This window comes from Bos indicus x Bos taurus, chromosome 1, assembly GCF_003369695.1.
Source record: "Bos indicus x Bos taurus breed Angus x Brahman F1 hybrid chromosome 1, Bos_hybrid_MaternalHap_v2.0, whole genome shotgun sequence".
NCBI lineage: Eukaryota > Metazoa > Chordata > Mammalia > Artiodactyla > Bovidae > Bos > Bos indicus x Bos taurus.
Genome location: NC_040076.1, coordinates 50,068,477 through 50,092,242, shown reverse-complemented (window position 1 = coordinate 50,092,242; position 23,766 = coordinate 50,068,477). Strand labels below are relative to the sequence as shown.

The following is a 23,766-nucleotide window of genomic DNA, read 5'->3' as shown; positions in this document are numbered from 1 at the left end:
AATTTTTGTGGGTATGTTTAAAATAGGAATTTTTACTCTTTTAGACAAGCAGGCATTATACATAGGTAGTCACAGTGAGAGGGAGACAAAGGAGAAGGGAAGAAGGACTGGAGAATGGTTTTGATTTAAGAAGACAATAGATGGGGAAACAGTGGAAACAGTGTCAGACTTTATTTTTCTGGGCTCCAAAATCACTGCAGATGGTGACTGCAGCCATGGAATTACAAGACGCTTACTCCTTGGAAGGAAAGTTATGACCAACCTAGATAGCATATTCAAAAGCAGAGACGTTACTTTGCCAACAAAGGTCCATCTAGTCAAGGCTATGGTTTTTCCTGTGGTCATGTATGGATGTGAGAGTTGGACTGTGAAGAAGGCTGAGCGCTGAAGAATTGATGCTTTTGAACTGTGGTGTTGGAGAAGACTCTTGAGAGTCCCTTGGACTGCAAGGAGATCCAACCAGTACATTCTGAAGGAGATCAGCCCTGGGATTTCTTTGGAAGGAATGATGCTAAAGCTGAAACTCCAATACTTTGGCCACGTCATGCGAAGAGTTGACTCATTGGAAAAAACTGATGCTGGGAGGGATTGGGGGCAAGAGGAGAAGGGGACGACAGAGGATGAGATGGCTGGATGGCATCACTGACTCGAAGGACGTGAGTCTGAGTGAACTCCGGGAGTTGGTGATGGACAGGGAGGCCTGGCGTGCTGAGATTCATGGGGTCGCAAAGAGTCGGACACGACTGAGCGAGTGATCTGATCTGATCTGATCTATTAATGAAATGCTAAGTGTTACAATGTATCCTCACCCTGCATACATTGTGTGCAGTTTTTAAAAACTGTTTTTAAAAACATATTATCCTGGGAATAAAGGGTATAGGGACTTAGATACTTGGAGGCTGATGTATTATCTTCAAGTAACCCATCAGTGTCTCCAAACGTAAGAAGATAATGTTTTTGTGTCAAATAGTAACAACTATCATTTAGACTTGTTTTATTAAAGGAAATGTCTCAAATATCATCTTCCCTTTTTAAAGGTAAGAAAACTTAGATGCGTACTAAAAATTTAAAGTTAAGTGTACATATGGAACACCATAAAGGGAATTCATAAAACGGAACATTCTGTAAATGCAGTGAGGACTCGCTCCCCTTTGCCGTGTGTCCTCTGTCGGTGTGCCAGCCCCTGTCATCCATTAGAACTATTTGCACTTTTTATTTGCATCTTCACTAGATAAATGGTGACGGCAGCAAGAATAAATTAAATGCTAATTGCTCTTTTTGCTAACTGTAGAGAGCTCTAAGGGGAAAAAAGCCCTCTAATTCATAGTTAAAATGGAGTGTAAGAATTTTCTGTGACTTTCATTTACTCCCCATTCCCTTCCCCCATCCCACCTAGCATAATCAAGTTAGCTAAGGTACTACTTTCCTTTTAACATGAAACTTGCAAGCTAAGAGTTATCAGGTTGCTTTATTTCATTGGTATGAGATTTCTTTCCTATAGGACTGTTTCTATTCCCTCAAATTCCAGCCCCATTATAAACCTGTTCCTTAATTCATATTATGTTGGCTAGATATTTGTTTATTATTGCTGGTTTGTTTGTTTTAATTATCTGAGGTAAAAATATTTTGCACTAAATGTTTTAAGATATTGGGAACTTGAAATTTATCTGCTTATGTATAGATACTGACACCGTGTCCAACTGTCTTTATTTGTTCCTCTTAAAAGATTAAGAATGCTACTGTTTCTTATGTGATTAAACACTATCTCTGACTTGTCATGTTACTTCAAGTGACATCATTCTAAAATGACCCTGTGCACAAGAATCTGATGAAGATACTGCTAGATAAATACATGGAATGATTCCTCTTTTTGATATTGTGGCTTTTGCTATTTTGGTAGAGAGGCACATGTTTATAAGAATGACCTTAAACTTATCTGTGAATCTCAAGTGTCATCTTTCAGAAAATATGTCCTCTGTGTACAGTGTTGCAGTTTTAATCTAATGTTGTTGGAGGATAAATTATAGCATGTCTTCGGTTTTGTGCAGGTGTAGGTTTACATGTGTGGGATGGGGAAAAGGAGGTTGTGTTTCAGATTTTGTATGTTAAAAAAGCTTTTTCTTTATTGTGCTAGCAGCATCAAATAGTGTTTTCCCTACATCTTGAGGGCCCCAAATGCTTTAATGTTAATTTTTAGGCGATATCTGAGCCATAAGAAAACATTTCAAACTTCAAAGTTAGGATGAAAGGCATGTAGAAAAATATTAATTTTAATATTTATTAAAATATTAATAAAATATTAATTTTGCAGCATGTAGAAAAATATTAATCTAGGGTAACCTAGTTCAGTTCAGTTGCTCAGTCGTGTCCAACTCTTTGCGACCCCATGAATCACAGCACGCCAGGCCTCCCTGTCCATCACCAACTCCCAGAGTTCACTCAGACTCATGTCCATCAAGTCAGTGATGCCATCCAGCCATCTCATCCTTTGTCTTTCCCTTCTCCTCATGCTCACAATCCCTCCCAGCATCAGAGTCTTTTCCAATGAGTCAACTCTTCGCATGAGGTGGCCAAAGTACTGGAGTTTTAGCTTTAGCATCATTCCTTCCAAAGAAATCCCGGGGCTGATCTTCAGAATGGACTGGTTGGATCTCCTTGCAGTCCAGTGGACTCTCAAGAGTCTTCTCCAACACCACAGTTCAAAAGCATCAATTCTTCGGTGCTCAGCTTTCTTCACAGTCCAGCTCTCACATCCGATAATAAATTTTGTGATAACTCAGATTATACTTCTTCCACAAGTATACATTCCCCTTAATAAGTATTCTTATTCCTTCAACCTCTTTGAGTTAAATGAGTAGGATATTCAAGACATGGAGGAGAATACAAAACAAATCAAGCAGAGTCTAGTGAGGATGAGACAGATATACAGTTACCTAACAGATGAGGCATAGCAGAAGCATCTAGAAAATACAATGTGGGGTCTCCAAGGAGGGAAAACATTCTAATTGAGATGCAGAGTAGAAGAAGGACTAAAGAAAGCTTCATGAAAGAGAGTCACTGGTTACTGGCATTAAAGATCAGTAGGTAATGTTTGTGTAGACAGGACAGGAAGGAGTAGCATGTGAGTGGGAATATAAGCACAGTGCAGGAAGTGAATGTTGGACAGACTAGTGCATACAGAGAGTGAGTACAGGAGATCAAACTATGGCAGTAAAAAATGAAAGCAATTATGAAGTATCTTATCTTCTATACTATGTTATTTCTAATTTGGTAGACAAAACAGTGCTTTTAAAGCTTTTTTGGCACAGGAATGATAGGATCAGAATATTTTTGTTGTTATTCAGTTCCTCAGTTGTGTCCGACTCTGCGACTCCATGGACTGCAATATACCAGGCTTCCCTCTCCTTCATTATCTCTCAGAGTTTGTTCAAATTCATTTCCATTGAGTCAACGATGTTATCTAACCATCTCATCCCCTGTCATCCTCTTCTCCTCCTGTCCTCAGTCTTTCCTAGCATCAGGGTCTTTTCCAGTGAGTGGGCTCTTTGTATCAGGTGCCCAAAATATTGGAGTTTCAGCTTCAGCATCAGTCCTTCCAAGGAATATTTAGGGTTGATTTCCTATAGGATTGACTGGTTAGATATCCTTGCTGTCCAAGAGACTCTCAAGAGCCTTCTCCAGCACCAGAGTCCAAAAGCATCAATTCTTCAGTGCTCAGCTTTCTTTATACTCCAACTCTCACATCTATACATGACTACTGGAAAAACCATGGCTTTGACTAGATGGACCTTTGTTGTCAAAGTAATGTCTCTGCTTTTTAATATGCTGTCTAGGTTGATCATAACTTTTCTTCTAAGGAGCAAGTGTCTTTTAATTTCATGGCTGCAGTCACCATCTGCAATGATTTTGGAGCCCAAGAAAATATAGTCTGTCACTGTTTGCATTGTTTCCCCATCTATTTGCCATGAAGTGATGAGACCATATGCCACTTCATTTTTTGAATGTTGAGTTTTAAGCCAACTTTTTCACTTTCCTCTTTCACTTTCATCAAGAGGTTCTTTAGTTCCTCTTCGCTTTTTGCCATAAGGGTGGTGTCATCTGCATATCTGAGGTTATTGATATTTCTCCCGGCAGTCTTGATTCCAGCTTGTGAGTCAACCAGCACAGCGTTTTGCACGATATACCCTGCATATCAGTTAAATAAGCAGGGTGACAATATACAGCCTTGACGTACTCCTTTCCCAATTTTGAACCAGTGTGTTGTTCATGTTTGGTTCTAAGTGTTGCTTCTTGACCTGCATACAGATTTCTCAGGTGGTCTGATATTCCCATCTCTTCAATAATTTTCCACAGTTTGTTATGGTCCACAGAGTCAAAGGCTTTAGTGTAGTCAATGAAGCAGAAGTAGATGTTTTTCTGGAATTCTTTTGCTTTTCCATGGTCCAGTGGATGTTGGCAATTTGATCTGTTCCTCTACCTTTTTCTAAATCTGGCTTGTACATCTGGAAGTTCTCAGTTTGTGTACTGTTGAAGCCTAACTTGAAAAGATTTTGAGCATTACCTTGCTAACATGAGAAATGAATGCAAGTTTGCGGTAGTTTGAACATTCTTTGGCATTGCCTTTCTTTGGGGTTGGAATGAAAACTGACCTTTTCCAGTCTTGAGGCCACTGCCACGTTTTCCAAATTTGCTGCCATATTGAGTGCAACACTTTCACAGCGTCATCTTTTAGGATTGAAATAGCTGAGCTGGAATTCCATCACCTCCACTACTTTGTTCATAGTGTTACTTCCTAAGGCCCGCTTGACTTCACACTCCAGAATGTCTGGCTCTAGGTGAGTGACCACACCATCTTGGTTATCTGGGTCGTGAAGATCTTTTTTGTATTCTTACCACCTCTTCTTAATATCTTCTGTTTCTGTTAGGTCCTTACAGTTTCTGTCCTTTATTGTGCCAGTCTTTGCATGAAATGTTCCCTTGGCGTATTTGTTGGTTAAAGGGATTTTTAATGTTTAAAGTTTTTCACTGATCTGTACAAAAATTAATATCGATTTAGAAATTTCTTGTCATAGCAAAATCTAAAAAACTCTACCTTGTTCTTTCATCCATAGTCATAACCTATGATAAAATTAAAGATTTATTGATATTTTTATCATAGTTCATCTCTAGTGTATTGAATGTAATGAGAAATCAAAAACTAGCACAGGGCGTTTTTTTTTAGAGTGATAACTTGAATGATATAAAATTTATACTGTGTAGCTTTGAATTGCAAACATTGATATATTTCAAATGGATTCTTTAAACATGTTCCTTTTCTTATGTTGACAAGGATGAATGTGGCTGTTTCACTTCTAAAGCTTCAGCATCATTCTAGAATATTGAGGCAGGGGGAAGGAAATTGGTAGGTTACTCATTGGGTTACTAGAACTAGTTACATCACATCCTTTTTGCCACAGATTAGCCTGTACCATTTATATAGGAACTAATACATAGTTTGGGAGAGAGCTAATCATTACTTAAAGGTCTTAAAATATATTTAATCTGTCTCTTCAAGGTTATTCTTTTTTTCCTTTTAAATTGCTTTAATTTCACATTATTGGATTAGTGAAGAGCAGTTGTTCAGTTCCCATTATGTGACTGAGCAACCTGGAAATCAGAATTCCTGAATTCTGAATAATTAAATTCTGGTTGTTGTATCTTATGAGCAAGGTAACATAAGTTTTGGTTTGTGTTGTTCACACACTGAAAACTATGTTTAATGTTGCTTGCTCTTTGAAAGTCAGACCAGGTCTCTAATTGCCAGTAGTGCTGAAGCTTCGACCTTGAAAGAACAAAGGCATTTCTGATTATACTCCTGTGTTATTTTGTCAAGAACTTTAGAAATGTTCTGTTAACCCCAGAGAGATATAATTTATTTGGGAGGAATTGAAACAAGAATTGCACCCACTGCTACTTTTTTCCCTTATTAAATCCTTACAGAGAGTGCTAACTTTTCAACAAAAACTCATCATGTTTGGGAACTTTTACTACTTACTTATCTAGTTGATCTGTATCTGATTTATAGAAACTATAGCATCTCCCCTCAGTGTGTTTAAGAATTATGCTGTATTTTATTTTTTCACATAACTAGGTATTATTTTGGGTAGCAGCAGATAATCACTATGGTTCTTCTAAGTAAATTATATGATATTTCACTTGTTCGAATAAGCTGAAATGATATATTCTTTTCAAAATTACAGAATGTCTAAGAGCTGCTATTGTTTTAAGGTCCTCCAGAAGTTAAAATTCTAAGCTAACCCTTTGATTTCCTTTCAGGTCTTTTCCAACGGTCACCTGGGAAGTGAAGAATATGATGTTCCTCCCCGGCTTTCTCCTCCCCCTCCAGCTGCCACCCTTCTCCCCAGCATCAAGTAAGTATTTCTGGATTTGGAGACCAATTTTCCATGCACAAAGTTGCTGTCCAGAGTGGTTTTGAGGTTCTCAGTACGAAAAGTACAGGGTGAATAGAAGTGCGTCGATGAAAATGAACCAGCTGGATTTTTAAAGTAAAGCAACAGAAACCAGATCCTTTCTGATTCTTTGCTGATAACGACAGCATTTTTGAGACTTATCTACACTCTGAGATTACGCAGAAACCAACAGAGAAATAGCTAAGTCTTCCCTACATCCAGATGGAGGCTCCAGTAACACAGTGCTCCCCTTCCCACCCCTGTCTCTTCCTCAGAAGTGTCACATTTATGCCAGCTACCCAGTTTGACATTGTGAAATGATGTTTGGTTCCTCCAGTATTCTCATTCCTCAAATCCATTCAGCCACCCATCCCTGTTGATTGTTCTTTTGAGTTTTTCATATTCATCTAATCTTCCCCATTGCACTAGTTTTGGCTTATAACAGGCTAGCAGAAATAACCTTCTACCTGATCTCAGAATTAACATCAATGGATTTTAAAGCTAGAAAAATTAGTTTAACCAAATGTCTCATTTGAAAAATAGGGACACAAGAAGCAACATCAGATAGTTAAGTGATAGTGTCTACCCAGATAAAACCTGGAGAAAACCAAATCTCCTGATTGCCATTCTCCTCCTCCTTATATTAAATCCAGCTGCTTGTCTCCCATCCAATATATGTTATTCACATAGCTGATTTAATTTGAATTCTGCTTTCCACAAATCACTTTCCTACTCAAAACTCAACATTGTTCTTTCTTTCCTTTTACATTAATTCTGTGCTCTCCTGCTATCAGTAAGATCCACAGAATTCTACTCAACTAAAATATTGTTCAGGAATTCCTAATGCTTGCCCTTTAATCTTGTCTTGATTTTTTTTTTGGTTTTGTGCATCCATACAGTACCCTCCTATGCACCAGATTTTCAGAATCTTTATTCTCAAGATCCATGTCTCAGGCTCCACTTCTTTATGAAAACTGAGACTTCTGTTATAGTGATGATAAAAAGACTGAATCTCATTCCTCTTCTTCCTCAAGTGTATTTTTTACACATTAAATTATGAACTTTACTGTTTTCTGATATTAAAGTGCCTTTCCACATTTAAAAGATTATAAGGTTTTAAGGGCAAAAACTTTTTCTTGTAATCTCTGCTTTTCCCTTAATACCTTACAACAATTGTTATTTAGTGAGTATACTAAGAATGCTTTGTTGCTTAACTCTATCATCTGCCAAGTCCCTCATTTCTAATTGAACATCTTAGAGCATCTTCAGTCCTTCTTCTGCTGGTCACTGAATGCAAAAGAACAATAAGCTAGCTAGATACCATGCCTGCATGTTAAGTCATTTTAGTTGTGTCTGACTCTTTGCAACTCCATGGACTGTAGCCCTCCAGTTTCCTCTGTCCATGGGATTCTCAAGGCAAGAATACTAGAGTGAGTTGCCGTTTCCTCCTTCAGGGGATCTTCCTGAACCTGGGATCGAACCTGCATCTCCTGTATTGGCAGGCGGTTCTTTACCACTAGCACCAACTGGAAAGTCCATACCAGCTCCCAAGAAATTTACAATCCGCTTTAAAATAAAGTTAATATACATAAAATCACAAGAGAACATCATGCAGTAAATTGAACGAATCTAACTTGTTAGTTTTTGTACATGCTTGGAGAAGAGTGCAGTATAGACTTTGTAAGTCAAGGATGTTTTTAGAGAAGTTGGAAATTTACTGAGTCATAGAGGATGGGCACAGTTGGGAAGGAGTGTCCATGAGGAAAAGCCAAGCGTGTGAAATTGACATCATTTAGGGGACAGTGGGGAACTAAGCTAATTGGACCATCCTCCAGTGGCCGGTTTTCCTGGAGCTGCCAGATATGTAGAAGACATGGAAGTTAGAAGCAAATATACATATTCTGTGTAGTGGGCTCTACATTAGTAATAACATATGATATTATAGCCCCAAATGAACTCTGGATATATGTATACATAATTAAAACATCTAAGCTCAATTACCTCTAATTCAGAGAACGTCAGAAAATGAATTACATGAAATCTGGCTACAATTAGAGATTAAAATTTTGCATTCTGTTTATTAAATTCATATTGGCAAATGGGATAAAAGGCAGAGGTTACAATTTGCTTCATTTATATTTAATATGAAGTGTTTGTTTTTCCTATAAATAAAGAACAACAAATTCATAGTAAACTACATTTAATTGATATTTTTATAACATTTCATTTTGTATATGTAGGTGGATATATTTTTGTCCCATTTACTCTTGATTTTTTTCCCTCAGAAACAATGTAGCTGCTTTACTTAACAGAAAAATACTTTAACAGTGCATCCTTAATAGCAAATTAATTTCCTATTTTGCATGCTGCAAATTAACCATAGTTAAAATTACAAGTGTTGGCTTTTAATAGCATGTTTATCTCTCCATTTTATTATTTACTCTGACATATGGGTAGCAATTATTCATTGTAGAAAATATGGAAAATATATAAAGGAAGAAAAAAATGAAACAGATACATAAATACAAGCATATACATACCCCAAATATCAATCAATGGCCAGCGTCTTAATATTTTATTTTATTTTTTTACTTTTTTATATGATTTAGATTATATTGTAGAGATACTTTCATGCTGTCCTTTGTCAGTATTTTAATAAGCATTTTTCTTAATTATTTATGCTACACTGTATTTATTATGAAACCAGGATGGAATTCTGAGGTGAATATTAAAATATTAATAAAATCAGACTTAGTCCCAGAGGTGACTCCAGTATCAAGTATTTGTCTATCTTTCAACAAGGGAACTTCTCTGAGCCTGACTTTCTCCATCTGATAAATGAAGGGATCTGTTTATCTTAAATGGTGTCTCAAATCCTTTGGGTTTCCCTAATGGCTTGGTGAAAAACCTGCCTGTAGTCCAGGAGGCGCAGATTCAATCCCTGGGTCAGGAAGATCCCTTGGAGGAGGAAATGGCAACCCACTCAGTATTCTTGCTTGGATAATCCCATGGACAGAGAAGCCTGGCAGGCTACACAGTCCCTGGGGTTACAAAAGAGTCAGATACAATTTAGCAGCCAAACAAAATTAAATCCTTTAGAACTTCAACTTTTTAGGTTTCATGCAGTGGTTTTCTAAGAGAAAGTTATCTAAAGTATTAATTACAAATGTATACTTGGCAACTTGAATGTCCATTTATATTTAGTTAGTTGGTTGTATCCCATTTTTGAAGCCAGTGTAAATTGGATTACTACTCTGGGTTTTTTTATTTGCTTGCTTTCTTTTTGGTTATTTCAGCTTCATTAGAGTGTATAACCAGAGTACAATGAGTATAGATTCTCAGCTCTGGAGGGTTGTAGAATAGAGGTCTTAGCAAAATGTCATCAGTGATATAGGGATGTTGGATATTCAAGTCCCTGTTTCCAAGTTAGTGTCTTAGTGCATGGCTCAAAATTATGCCATAGCAAAATAACAGACTGCTACCCAACATAGGGGCTTCCCTGGTGACTCAGATGGTAAAGAACCTACCCAACACAGACTTTGGCCGGGCCTCCCACATGTTGAAAGCCCCAATGGTGAATTCAGTAATGTCACACCTAATGTCTACTTTTAAATCTGTACTGTGTTATTAGTATTTACTGAAATGTAATTGTCAAATCATTTGATGTTACTCTGATTCCCATTATATTGATGGAAGAGGTTACTCTGTGATAGTGTTTACTTTCTTGTAAAACAGTATGATTCTGTGACTTTTATGGTGTAATTTATCTGGTGACCTAGAAGAATATATAATTAATTTTTAAAATATATTCTCGTGAAAGCAAGCTGAAACTACTAGTGTGTGGTGTGCTTAGTCGCTCAGCTGTGCCCAACTCTTCACAACTCCGTGGACTGTGGCCCACCAGGTTCCTCTCTCCCAGGCAAGAATACTGGAGTGCCATGTCCTCCTCCAGGGGATCTTCCCAACCCAGGGGTCGAACCCAGGTCTTCTCCCTTGCAGGTGGATTCTTTACTGTCTGAGCCACCAGGGAAGCCCAAGAGTACTGGAGTGAGTAGCCTATCCCTTTCCAGGGAATCTTCCCAACCCAGGAATTGAACCAGGGTCTCCTGCATTGCAGGCAGATTCTATAGCAGCTGAGCTACAAGGGAACCCCAACTAGTGTGTATAGATTTCTTTATTTTTTCCTTAAATGTTTCTATTTAAGATGATTGACACTTAGCTATAAATTCTTAAATAAATGCTTGTAATGTGGAAGGAAAGTTATGACCAACCTAGATAGCATATTCAAAAGCAGAGACATTACTTTGCCAACAAAGGTCTGTCTAGTCAAGGCTATGGTTTTTTCAGTAGTCATGTATGGATGTGAGAGTTGGACTGTGAAGAAAGCTGAGCGCCGAAGAATTGATGCTTTTGAACTGTGGTGCTGGAGAAGACTCTTGCGAGTCCCGAGGAGATCTAACCAGTCCATTCTAAAGGAGATCAGTCCTGAGTGTTCAATGGAAGGACTGAGGCTGAGGCCGAAACTCCAATACTTTGGCCACCTCATGTGAAGAGTTGACTCATTTGGGAAAGACCCTGATGCTGGGAGGGATTGGGGGCAGGAGGAGAAGGGGATGACAGAGGCTGAATGACTTCACCGACTTGATGCACATGAGTTTGGGTGAACTCTGGTCCATCACCACTCTGGGAGTTGGTGATGGACAGGGAGGCCTGGCGTGCTGCGATTCATGGAGTCGCAAAGAGTCGGACACGACTGAGCGACTGAATTGAACTGAACTGAATGTGGGTAATTGTAATTTAGGGGAAGAAGGAAAAATTTATGTAGATTCTTTTCATTGTAGTGTCAGGTTTTATCTTGAGATAATTTGATTTTTCAAATTAAATAGAAACCTGAAACAATTAAAAATATTTATTTTACTTTACACAAGATGTTGGCCAATAAGCAAAGCTATTATTATGGGTATTAATGGAATAATTACTTCAGGTAAGATAATGTTCTGAAATGCTGAGGAATATCATTTTTTAAAAGAATATTCTTTTTGTTTCTTGTCCTTTATGAATAGACCTTTTGTACTTTTGACTTACTAAGCTTTTAAATACACAATATTAAATTGAATCAATATTACTTCATAGTTTTGTAAGAAAGGTTTTTTGTTGTGGGAGGTGGTGGTGTTGATCATTGTTATAGATTTTTTTCTAAACAGATAAGGTGCTAATGTTTTCAGTTCAGTTCAGTCGCTCAGTCGTGTCCGACTCTTTGCAATCCCATGAACCGCAGCACGCCAGGCCTGTCCATCACCAACTCCCAGAGTCCACACAAACCCATGTCCATTGAGTCGGTGATGCCATCCAACCATCTCATCCTCTGTCGTCCCCTTCTCCTCCCGCCCTCAATCTTTCCCAGCATCAGGGTCTTTTCAAATGAGTCAGCTGTCCGCACCAAGTGGCCAAAAGTATTGGAGTTTCAGCTCAAACATCCATCCTTCCAATGAACACCCAGGACTGATCTCCTTTAGGATGGACTGGTTGGATCTCCTTGCAGTCCAAGGGACCCTCAAGAATCTTCTGCAACACCACAGTTCAAAAAGCTCAGTGAAGAGTTTTGCCTTACTATTCTGTTTTCATTCAGTTGCATGTACTGACTGGAGATTCAGAGTCAATTAGGTAAAGTCACACCCTCATTGGAATTTGTGGTCTAGTTAGGGAGAACGGCAAGTAAACAAATAACCATAGTATATTGTCAGGTTGTGGTAAGTGCTGGAAGGAAAAATAAACCAGGGAAAGAGATAAATAGTGATAAGGAAGGTTTATATTTTGGTTGAGGTCATCAGGAAAGGTAATAACTGAACAGAAACCTGAAAGAAGGTAGCAAGCATTGAAGCTGTCAGGGTGAAGAGCATAAAGGGGTAGAACTCAAGTACAAAACAGTGAAGCAGGTGAATCCCTTTGGCATATCTGGAGAAGAGCAAGAGGGACAGGAGGGCTGAAGTTGAGTACAGTAGACAGGAGCTAAATCATATATTGCCTTTAAGGCCATGGGAGAACTCTGGTTTGATAAGTTTTAGGAGCCATGAAGGGTTTTGATCAATGTTGTGACCTGATGCTGGTTTGTGTGTTTAAAGAGTTTCACTCGGTGCTATGTGAACCGTCTTTAGGACAGCAGAAATGGGGGCAGAGAGACCAGTGAGAGTGTAGTCAGTCGGAAGTCATCTGATGCGCTGAACCAGTAAGAGATGGCCAGGGCTTTGACCAGAATGATGGTGATGGAGTTACATGGCCCACGATCCAAGAGTACCTGTTAATAAATTGGATGTCTGTGAGGTATGATAAATCAGGGATGATTCTTACATAGGTTTTTTCATTAAAGAAACTGAGTGAATGGGTTGGTGCCATTTATCAGATGGAGGGAGATTGGAGAAGGAGCAGGTGTGGGTAGGGGGCAAAGGTGGTAAATTTAAGACTTAAGGATTTGTTGAGTTTCAGGTGCTGATTACACACACACGTCCAAATAGTGATGCTGAGGGGACAGTTGGACATACTATCGAGGCTTTAAACTTTATATTATATATAAGCAAATTCATGGGAGAAGGGATATTTTTGTTTTGTTTTGCTTGGTTTTGATTGGGGAGTTAAAAACAGAGAAGAAATTACTAAGCCACAGGAGCTATTAAAGCAAACATCACATGGTAATTTTTAAAAGCTTAAGGGAAAGAAGCTTGATGGAAATTTTTCATCTTATATACAGTGCGTACCAGGCTTCATTGTTTATAGTTAACGGCAAAAGAGCAGAAAAACATGTTCTGTTATTGTTCACTTGAGGATCTGTGTAGACAGTATGCATGTCACTTTTACCTTAATCCTGTTTATATTTAACGATAAGGAATCAATTTCATTGATTTACAGATAAGAAAAGATGGTAGAAAACTTTAGATGGAAGATCAAGATGTAATTAGCAGCTGCTCTTTTTCTTAACCCTAGTGAGTGAACAGTGATGCTCTTGTTAATTTTTGAACCTGCTTTTATTCAAGTAAAAATATTTTCAGTATTTGTCAAGGTGATACATTAGTATTGTTTCATTTTTGTTTGCTTTACCTTGGGTAGATGGAAAGGTGCACTGTTATTGAAGATGGCAGTTCTTTGTAAGCTACAATCGACCTAATGTGTAAGGAATGGTATCACTGGGTCCTTCTTTTCAGTTTGTTCACAATGATTGCTGTGGCATTCTCTCATTGATGTATTATGTAGAAATGTGTGTGCATTTGGTTTTGACCTACTGCTATAACTCAGTATTTGAAACTCAGACTTTATTTTTTCTGCATATTCCTATTGATTTATAAATTTTGTTCAAATCTCCTGCAAAGCAGCTTGACCATCCTAACACATGTTTTCTAATGTTTTGTGGTGGATCCCTAAAACCTACTTGTTGACACAGTGATGAAAAGAATTGAGGGCTGCAAGTATATCATTTTAAACTAGTCTCAACAGAAAGAGAATATGTGGAAAAGGTAAAAAACACTGTGGATATTATCTTTCTCCTTTTTAGTTTTATAATATCTAAATTCATACAGTATTGTAATCTCTCTCTCTCCTTTGAGGTTAAAATGACATTTGGAGGATGGCTATAATCTGGGTGTGGGGATGCCACTAATTTCACTAATCTTTCGTTTTCTCTGAGTGAAAGCTCAGATGAAAACTGATATTAACATTAATCCCAGTAGTCTGACAAATTTACTTGTAATTTACTATACAATTGATTTATGCTCACAAATAATTAGAAGTCTTAGACAAAAATGTGAGCCACTACATTCTATTTAAATATACAATCTAAACTATATTCCTCATACTGTCTTTTTTTGTCCCACAGTGGCATAGTTTATCATATATTCTCCATTTCCCCATGAATATATTGATCTGTTCATAGAGAAGGCATGTGGTTAGAATGAGATTTTTGTTTTCACATTAAGCACAGGCATCTTGACGTATTCCACCACATTCAAACATTTCTTGTTTCTGTCAACATTTCTCTGTAGGCGCAAATAGAATTAGATAAGTAATTTGAAAGCCACTAAGGATATTAAGCATATTTGTGAAAGATGCCTATCTGCAATATTTTAAATGAGTTAAAGTGAATTTACGGACTTTAAATGAAAATTTTCCAGTTGTTAAAGCATAATTTTCATACAGTGAAATTCACCCTGCTTTATTAGTGTACAGTTTTGTGAGTTTTGGCAAATTCTGAGTCATGTATTCACTACCACAGTTCAGAACAGTTCCTCACTCCAAAAAAATCCCCCAGGCCCTGTGTCAATTTCTTCCATTACCCAAACCCATGGAAATTATCGATCTGATTTGTGTCCATATAGTTTTGCTTTTTCCAGAAGGTCATATAAATAGAATCATACAGTTAGTTATAGTCTCTTTTGAGTTTGGCTTCTTTCTACTTAACTTAGCACAGGGAATTTGACATTCATCTAAGCTGTCAAGCGTACCAATAGCTTGTTTCTTTTTTTATTGTCCAGAGTAGGTATTCCATTGTAAAACACACTGTGGTTTATCCATCCCTCTACTGAGGGACATTCGAGTTGTCTCAGTTCAGTTCAGTCGCTCAGTCGTGTTCGACTCTTTGCCACCCCATGAATCGCAGCACGCCAGGCCTCCCTGTCCATCACCAACTCCTGGAGTTCACCCAAACTCGTGTGCGTCGAGTCAGTGATGCCATCCAGCCATTTCTAGTTATTGGCAGTTATAAGTAGTGACACTTAATATCATTTTGAAGTTTTTAATGTTCAGCATTGTTAATAGAAGACTAGATTCTCAAAAAAAAAAAAAAAGTTTTCTAAACATTTATCTTCTTGATTTCTAAAACAGTCCTTTTGAAGTGTTAGGAATGCATATTGAGCCTAGATAAGTTAACTTAAAAATTAACTTAAGATTTGTTTCTCCAACTTAAAAGCAAGTTAGTGAAAGTGTTTATACTTAAGGCTTACATTTGGCCTAATAATATACCACCCTGATTCTTCTTGATGTCATAAAAAGAATCCTCAAAATTAGTATGTATGTTTATAGAGCACACTCTGAGATGCTGGGGAAATATTTGGCTTACAAGTGGCACATATGTAATCCTCATTTCAAATACAGCTGGATTATGTGTTACCACTTTGCTGGGCTGTGATTTCTCTGAGTTGGGTGTTTTCTCATTTAGGACCAGGATAATTAGTATAAGACCTATGGACTAAGATATATGCCAGGCTCTGAATATTCAACTTTAATAAAAGATATTTTTTAAAACCTTGCCTTCAGAGATTATTAAAGCTTGTTACATGTGGAAAATAAGCAAAATAATATATTTCAAACATTTTCTACATTATAAAGGGATGCTAAAAATAGCTTTCTTTCCCATAACAGTTTGGTCATGTATCTCTCTAGTAGCCTCTCATTCTTTTTGTCTGAAAGCCGTGAGTGTTCTGTGGGGCACACCACGCCAGATCTTGGTTGACTCAGGGTCTACCCTTAAGCATTTTGCAATTAAGACAGAAAAAGAAGGAAGACATAGATGACTATATAGAAAACACAGTGTCAGTGAATGAACATTTACTAAATACATGTAATAGAAAAGATTAAAGTTCAAAGAAAGTTACTGTTTTGTGGGGCAATGTCATAGGAGGTTCATCTATAAACAGTAAAGATGAATGTTCCTACTTTGCTTTGGTTCTGGAAAAGCTAATGAACTAATCAAGGTATCAGGAACTGCTCAAATGAAGGGAAAAAGTACTTGGTAAGGGTGATGTTTGAGGTATAAGTTATATAGGTGAAGCCAAAGGGCTCTGCAGACGGTCACCCCTCTGATTATATACCTCTGAAATCAGGAATGTCGAAGGCTGTAGAGGAGTGTATCTGTGAGCCTTCAGTTCAGAATGCAAAAATCACTAAGAAAAGCATTAGAAAATACATTGTTGTTCTGTTTCAAGTGTGCACATGCAGAAAGTGGATGTATTTCTCACTAAAGGTTTAAATAGCACATGCTGAATTTAACAAGAGGTGCAGGCTGTGGGAAGGATGGGTATGTATCTTCAGTACTGTGTGTCTTTGTGCATTACCAGTGTATTAACTCAGAAATGACAGCCACAGTGCAGAGCACTCTGTGAATGTATGATGATAATATAAAGGGAATGAAGTACTGGCTGTAAATGGAAAGATGGTTTACTTGGCAGCTTTAACTTGGAACCAGCCAAATAAAATTGCTCTATTTTATTCCTTTGGTATCCTAAAAATGTCCCATGAGCTAAATCAATGAGTGAACCTTCCCCCATGTCACGTAAATTACTTTCTCTACTACTCATGTAAACATACATGATAGTTATCAAAAGTTCTTAAACTTAATTTTACCAGTTATCTGATTGCAAGTAAAATTGAACCTATATTTTGAATGAGTTTTTGAAGGCAAAAAAAACACAAAATTCCCCAAATAATTACAAATAGTGTAATAATTTTCATAAATTAAGATTTCTTTTGTGGTATTTTATATACAATAAAATTTTATAGACAAATTTACAGGCAGATTTTATATGAAAATTATCTATTTGTACCTTTCTCATTTTATTAATATTTTAATTTTCAGTTCAGTTCAGTCGCTCAGTCGTGTCCGACTCTTTGCAACCCCATGAATCGCAGCACGCCAGGCCTCCCTGTCCATCACCAACTCCCGGAGTTCACTCAGACTCACGTCCATTGAGTCCGTGATGTCATCCAGCCATCTCATCCTCTGTCGTCCCCTTCTCCTCCTGCCCCCAATCCCTCCCAGCATCAGAGTCTTTTCCAATGAGTCAGCTCTTCACATGAGGTGGCCAAAGTACTGGAGTTTCAGCTTTAGCATTATTCCTTCCAAAGAAATTTTAATTTTATTAGAGTATAATTGATTTGTAGTGATGTGTTATTTTCAGGTGAACAGACTAATTCAGTTATATATACATACATCTGTTCTTTTTTAGATTCTTTATTAACACTTTATTTTGTAGAGCCATTTTGATTCACAGCAATATTCAGGAGAAGCTACAGATATTTTCTGTATAGCCCCCACACGTGCCTGAAAGTGTTAGTCACATAGTCGTGTCCAACTCTTTGCGATCCTATGGACTGTAGCCTGCCAGGCTTATCTGTCAATGGAATTCTCCAGGCAAGAATACTGGAGTGGGTAGCCATTCCCTTCTCCAAGGGACCTTCCCGACCCAGGGGTAGAGCATTGCAGTGAGATTCTTTTACCGTCTGAGCCACCAGGGAAGCCCCTACACATGCCTACCCATCTTCATTTTCAGTGACCTTCATCATAGTGGTCAGTCATTTCAGTCGCTCAGTCATGTCCGACTCTGCAACCCCGTGAATCGCAGCACGCCAGGCCTCCCTGTCCATCACCAACTCCTGGAGTTCACCCAACTCTTACATCCATACATGAGCACTGGAAAAACCATAGCCTTGACTAGATGGACCTTTGTTGACAAAGTAATGTCTCTGCTGGAATAGTATTCTTATATATTGGCTTATTTTTAATTAGAATATTACACTGATATAAAAAGTCTGCATTAAAAATACAATAAAGAAGAGAAATAAAATCTATTTAGAACTTTATTAAGATGGTGATGAGTGGGATATAAGGATATCCAGGCCTTTTTTTTAGATTTAGATATGAAGCAAATGCCACTCGAAGACTTTCCTTAAAATATATTTAAGCTAACTCTCTACAACTAGTTGGATAGCTCAGTTGGTAAAGAATCTGCCCGCAATGCGGGAGACCTGGGTTCGATCCGTGAGTTGGGAAGATCCCCTGGAGAAGGGAAAGGCTATCCACTCCAGTATTCTGGCCTAGAGAATTCCATGGACTACAGTCCATGGGGTCACAAAGAGTCAGACCCAACTGAGTGTCTGAAACACTTCACTCCACAGTAGGTTTTAGCAGTAAAATATTAGATGCCCTTTGCTTTTCATTTTCTTCAGGATACTCCATCTATTGATTTGCAGCTAAACAGTGCAGGGGGTTGGGGGGGAACTACTTTGATTAAATTCTTTATCATTGAAGAGAAAATCAAACAACCAGATTTGATTTCAAAAATTGTACATTCTTATGTGATAGTACACTGCTTCTTTGAAAACTCTTAAATCTTTAGAATTAAGCTGGAACAAGCAGAACATTCCTGACATTAATGAGTTTTGAATATTTGGTTAACAAATCTTTTTATTTTATACGACATATGCCTCAATTTCCTAGGGGAAAAAAATTCATTGTTCATGAAAGTATGTTAGGACATAGAAAGTATGTGGACTTTTTTCATTTCTTTTGCTAACAGAACCCTTTCTGGCCATTGTGTTAGCTAAATTTATATCCATGTTTATAAGAATTTGTGAAAAGTTAATGTTTGAAATCCCTGCTCTAATTCCCATCAGATCACCATTTCGCAGTCCGTGTACTCAATGGCCTTCATTTGGGATGTACATCTTTCTAGGTTATACCGTGGTAGGTGTAACCCTTAGGTTATTAGCTGTGCTCTGGCTGGTGACAGTGGACTCCTGTCACTGCATCACTGTGCTTTGATTTCACCCTGAACTGTCATTTTGAATCCCAAGGTCGCTCAAACAAACAAGAATTCAAAAATCAGTATTGAAAAAGTCTTCAAAGACGGGCAAAAATAGACTTGAAAATTCATCTCTGAACTTCCTAGAGACTCTGATATATGGTTGAAATTTGAGAACCTTTAGGTTTTTCAGAGTGTCTTCTTTTAATGGGCAGGGAGAAAAAGTCTTAAACTTGTTTTCATTCAAACTAGTAAGGAGAAATAAAAATGAAAAAATTGTTTGTCTTAATGGCTCAAATACCAAAGGCCTCTTGCTCCCTCTACAGAAGGTGTTGCAAAATTGCAGTCACAAAGATTAAAAAAAAAAAAAAAAAGACATTAACAAGTTTATCTTGAGGTTCATGATTCACAAAATGTTTTGGATCCATATGTACCTCCAGTGTCTTGCAAACTGGTAGGTTGTCCTAAAGTTTGTCACAGTAGGTTTCTGTGCTTCTACTTTGGTGTTTTTCATTGGTGTCAGCAAGGGTTTAGAGTAAACTCCATTAATAATAACTGTTAAAAAAAAATACTTTTTTCTGGGCTTGTTAATTGACTTTGTTTATTTACTCACATGAATGAGTAAAATGCTTGAAAAAATTTCTTTTTAGGTAATTGTTTTACATATTTTCATTCTTTTTTATATAGCCAGGAAATTTGCACCATGAAAACAATGGACTCCACTTAAAGACTTAAGTTCTTTTATTATCTACTTCTAATTGTCCCAGTCATTTTTAGATCTTAGTTGTTGTTGGGGCAAAAATTAACAATCTGAATTGTAACTTCACAGGAGAAAGAACTGTTTCATTAGTGAAACTGGGTTTTTTTCAACTGTACATAATACAGGAGACTGAAAGTTGACCTATAAATTCTTAATGTATAAAACAACCATCTATGCATATATATCATCTTAATTTATAAATTTAAGTTGAAACAAAATGTTAATATTTTACTAACTTTGATGTAAATAGTTTTATGCCTTCACTTACAACTCCAGGACCTTTTCATTTTATTTGATAGGTTACTGGTTTCTCTTATTGTGCCATTTTGAAGTTATAAGTATGAAAATGCTTTTATTTCATCAATAGGGCCTTAACAAAAGATTAAAAATCCTTTTCATTTGTATTTAGTATAAGAATAGCCCTTAGGGATGTTACCCTGTAATTAAAAAATGAACCCAAGTGACAACATAGATTCTTTGATTTAAATAGGTCACATCAGAGTTGCCTGTCCTAAATTATTATACTAAAACTAGACTGGATTTTTTTTCCCCCTCTGGTAGGTGTACTGGTCCACTAGCGAATTCCCTTTCAGAGAAAACAAGAGACCCGGTAGAGGAAGATGACGATGAATACAAGGTTCCTTCATCCCATCCTGTTTCCTTGAGTTCACAACCATCTCATTGCCATAATGTAAAACCTCCTCCTAGGTAAGACTATGGGCCATTTTTTGTCACCTCACATCTGGATAAGCATTATCATTTATGGTATTTGTTTTTAAACTGAATCACATCTGTCTACTGAAAAACCTTTCCTTTCTTGCTCAAAACCTCTTCCACCTATAATACTGTTTTTCTCCATGACTTTCAGAGAAAACAAAACGATGCAGATTTCTATTTAACTAGGAAGCCCTCTGACTAAATTAGTTGACTAAAAGTCTGATGGAATAATTTGTTGCCCCCCCTCCACAAAAAAACAAATTATACTCTAGTAAAACTTTGCTGTAGGGTACATATAGTGGTGATTTTCATGGATTTTCAAAAGTAAGCTATTTTCAATGCTTTTTATCACTTCTAAGCACATATCTCATGAAGAAATGCTGTTGCTTAGAAACTAAGTTATTATACCAACCTTCCTTAGAATTTTTCTTTATAATATAAGGACTAGTATAACATATTTATTTTCCTTCTTGGTGTGCTACCTGCTTCAGATCTCGAAGAATTGAAACAAATTATTTCACTTAACTATTTTTATCAGGTACTATTTTACTTTCCCTTGGATTAAACAAGCATGTGAGGAATAGTGTTTGGCTTTCTTTTCTTCTTGTCAGCTGTTTATTCTTCCTCCTATGGAGACAGCCTCGGTCTTTGTTATTAAAAATGGGTGGTGTGTATCGAAATATTAGATTGTCTTTATGATTCTGCATTTATATAATTGAATTAGTAAATCATAATCTAATAATATTTCACTTTTTTTTTTTTTTACATCTGACATATTAACATTCAGTGAATGCTCAGTCATATCTGACTATTTGTGACCCCATGGACTGTAGCCTGCCAGGCTCCTCTGTCCGTGGGATATTCCAGGGAATAATACTGGAGTGGGTAGCCATTTCCTTCTCCAAATATATTTAGTACTCAAGAAGTCAAATCTCAGTTTCAGACTTCTTTCCTGAGCTCCAGTTTTCTTTGTATAATTACATCCCTGGAGCTCTGCCTGGTGTATACAGAAGAGGGCTCAGCTACTGCTCATATCCCAGCCTTCTTGCCTTGCAGTATCTCCTTATTGACTGAAGAATAGGAGAGCTGTTGAACACTTCAGTCATCTATGTCATCTTTACTTATGTGCCATTTCTTTTTGAGGTCAAGTCAGTCAACAGAGTGTTTTATGAGTGGAGTGTTCCTTTCTTTCCAGAAGAAATATCTAAAAAAAATGTTTTGATGCCTTTCTTCAAGTATTGTACTATAATACTTGGAAAAAGAGAAGCAAATTTCCATTTAAAGCATAGATCTGCCTTAATGAATTACATGGTTAGAATTATCACAGTTCAGCACTCTGCACAATTATTAACCAGGGTTATTAACACTTAGCCGTCCAACACTTCATATTTCAAAGTGTTATTCGCTCAGTCATGTCTTTTGTTACCCCATGGACTGTTGCCCGCCAGGCTCCTCCGTCCATGGGATTCTCCAGGCAAGAATACTGGAGTGGGTTGTCGTTCCCTCCTCCAGGGATTCTTCCTGACTCAGGGATCAAACCCAGGTCTCCCACATTGCAGGCAGATTCTTTACCATCAGAGCCCAGAAGATCCTGGGTTGGGAAGATCCCCTGGAGAAAGGGGATGGCTACCCATGCTAGTATTCTTGCCTGGAGAATCCCATGGACAGAGGAGCCTGGTGGACAATAGTCCATGGGGTCACAAAGAATAGGACATGACTGAGCAACTAACACTTTCACTTTCACATTTCACAGTGAAAACCAAAGTGTTCTTTTGCAGATTGCTGGCCTTAAGGGCATTTATTGGTAAAATAATATCATTGAGAAGACAGAGAAATAACTGAGAGATAATAATTTATTATGTTGCTGCTGCTAAGTCGCTTCAGTCGTGTCCGACTCTGTGCCACCCCATAGACGGCAGCCCACCAGGCTCCCCCATCCCTGGGATTCTCCAGGCAAGAACACTGGAGTGGGCTGTCATTTCCTTCTCCAATGCATGAAAGTGAAAAGTCAAAGTGAAGTCGCTCAGTCGTGTCCGACCCTCAGCGACCCCATGGACTGCAGCCCACCAGGCTCCTCTGTCCATGGGATTTTCCAGGCAAGAGTACTGGAGTGGGGTGTCATTGCCGTCTCCGAATTTATTATGTTAGAAGAGCCATATGTCCACTGCTCTTATTAGAGAAAAAAGTTATTCCTTAACATCAAATATCTACTGTTAAAATTTTCAGTTCCCTTGGCTCTTAAAAATTTGTAGTAATTTTAAAAACTGAAGTAAGATGAGATTTTGTTTTTGGTCTCCTTGGGATCTCACTTTTTTTCATCACTGGGTAAGTAAAGGGTGTAGTTTTAAGACTTTAAATTTTAATTGTCACATCATATTGGATGAGACTTTTGGTGACAGGCCTCTGAAATCCTGAAAATAAATTTGATTTATGACCACCATTACCATCTTTCTACAGTTATAGAGGAATAATAAATGTTGATAATCCCTAAATTTAATTGAAGTGAATTTTTTATTTGATTGTTCTTGAGAGCTGATGGATGAAGTATCTTCTTAGGTCCTCTACAAAGCACTCTAAACTTAGACACCTTTCTTTCTGCATTTTTCCTCTCTTTGGAATATCAGGAGAAGTAAATTGTCAATATATAGAAAATGTTAAACTGTAGATGAATAATTCAGTTTCAGTAAAAATCCATCATATTATGAAAATACATGGTAACTATTTTTAAATGAACCATCTCTGTCCCCTTAAAGAGATGTGGCCACCAGAGAGAAAGGAAGTGAATTTCAGATGAAGCACTTTGCAATAACTATTCAAATGTCCAATATCTCCTCCATTATATATGTACTTTTACTTTGCCCCAAGAATTCAGAGTAAATTGAGGAAAAGTAAAATATAAACTCTGCTTTCTGTAGCTCTTTGTGAGCAGAGTGAGCAGATAGTCTGCTGCACAGTTATATTCTGAAGACAAAATAAGCCCAGTGCTTCTCTTCCTGTGCCTTGGACTTATCCATTGTGTTCAGTTTGATTCCAAAGCATTAAAGCCAACAACAAAAATACCTGTTTAGTAAGTATTGTCCTTTTAGAGACACCCAGATTAAAATATTTGTTGTGTACCCAAGGCCTTTGCTAAAGTCATTTTTCTACTTGACAGAAATACCAGAGTTTTGTTCATGGCAATGGTGAAATTATGCCCCAGGCTCTAGTTCTTTGAAAATGCCTATCTGAATTTTCATGGACTTGCTGAATATTTAATAATTCTCCTTCCTTGATAATT

At 37.5% G+C, this 23,766-nt stretch overlaps 1 protein-coding gene across 8 annotated transcripts in view; it reads left to right on the top strand.

Annotated features, from left to right (window-relative positions):
• The window catches only part of CBLB (Cbl proto-oncogene B), a 225,729-nt gene that overhangs the window by 174,651 nt on the left and 27,312 nt on the right, over nucleotides 1-23,766 (top strand). For 5 of the 8 annotated variants that reach the window (XM_027564910.1, XM_027564652.1, XM_027564827.1 and 2 more), the window contains exons 13-14: nucleotides 6,316-6,410; nucleotides 20,334-20,480. In XM_027564910.1, coding sequence (XP_027420711.1) covers nucleotides 6,316-6,410; nucleotides 20,334-20,480 — 242 coding nt within the window. The remainder of the gene's footprint in view (nucleotides 1-6,315; nucleotides 6,411-20,333; nucleotides 20,481-23,766) is intronic. The other 3 variants (XM_027565080.1, XM_027564994.1, XM_027565259.1) reach the window with 1 other exon arrangement.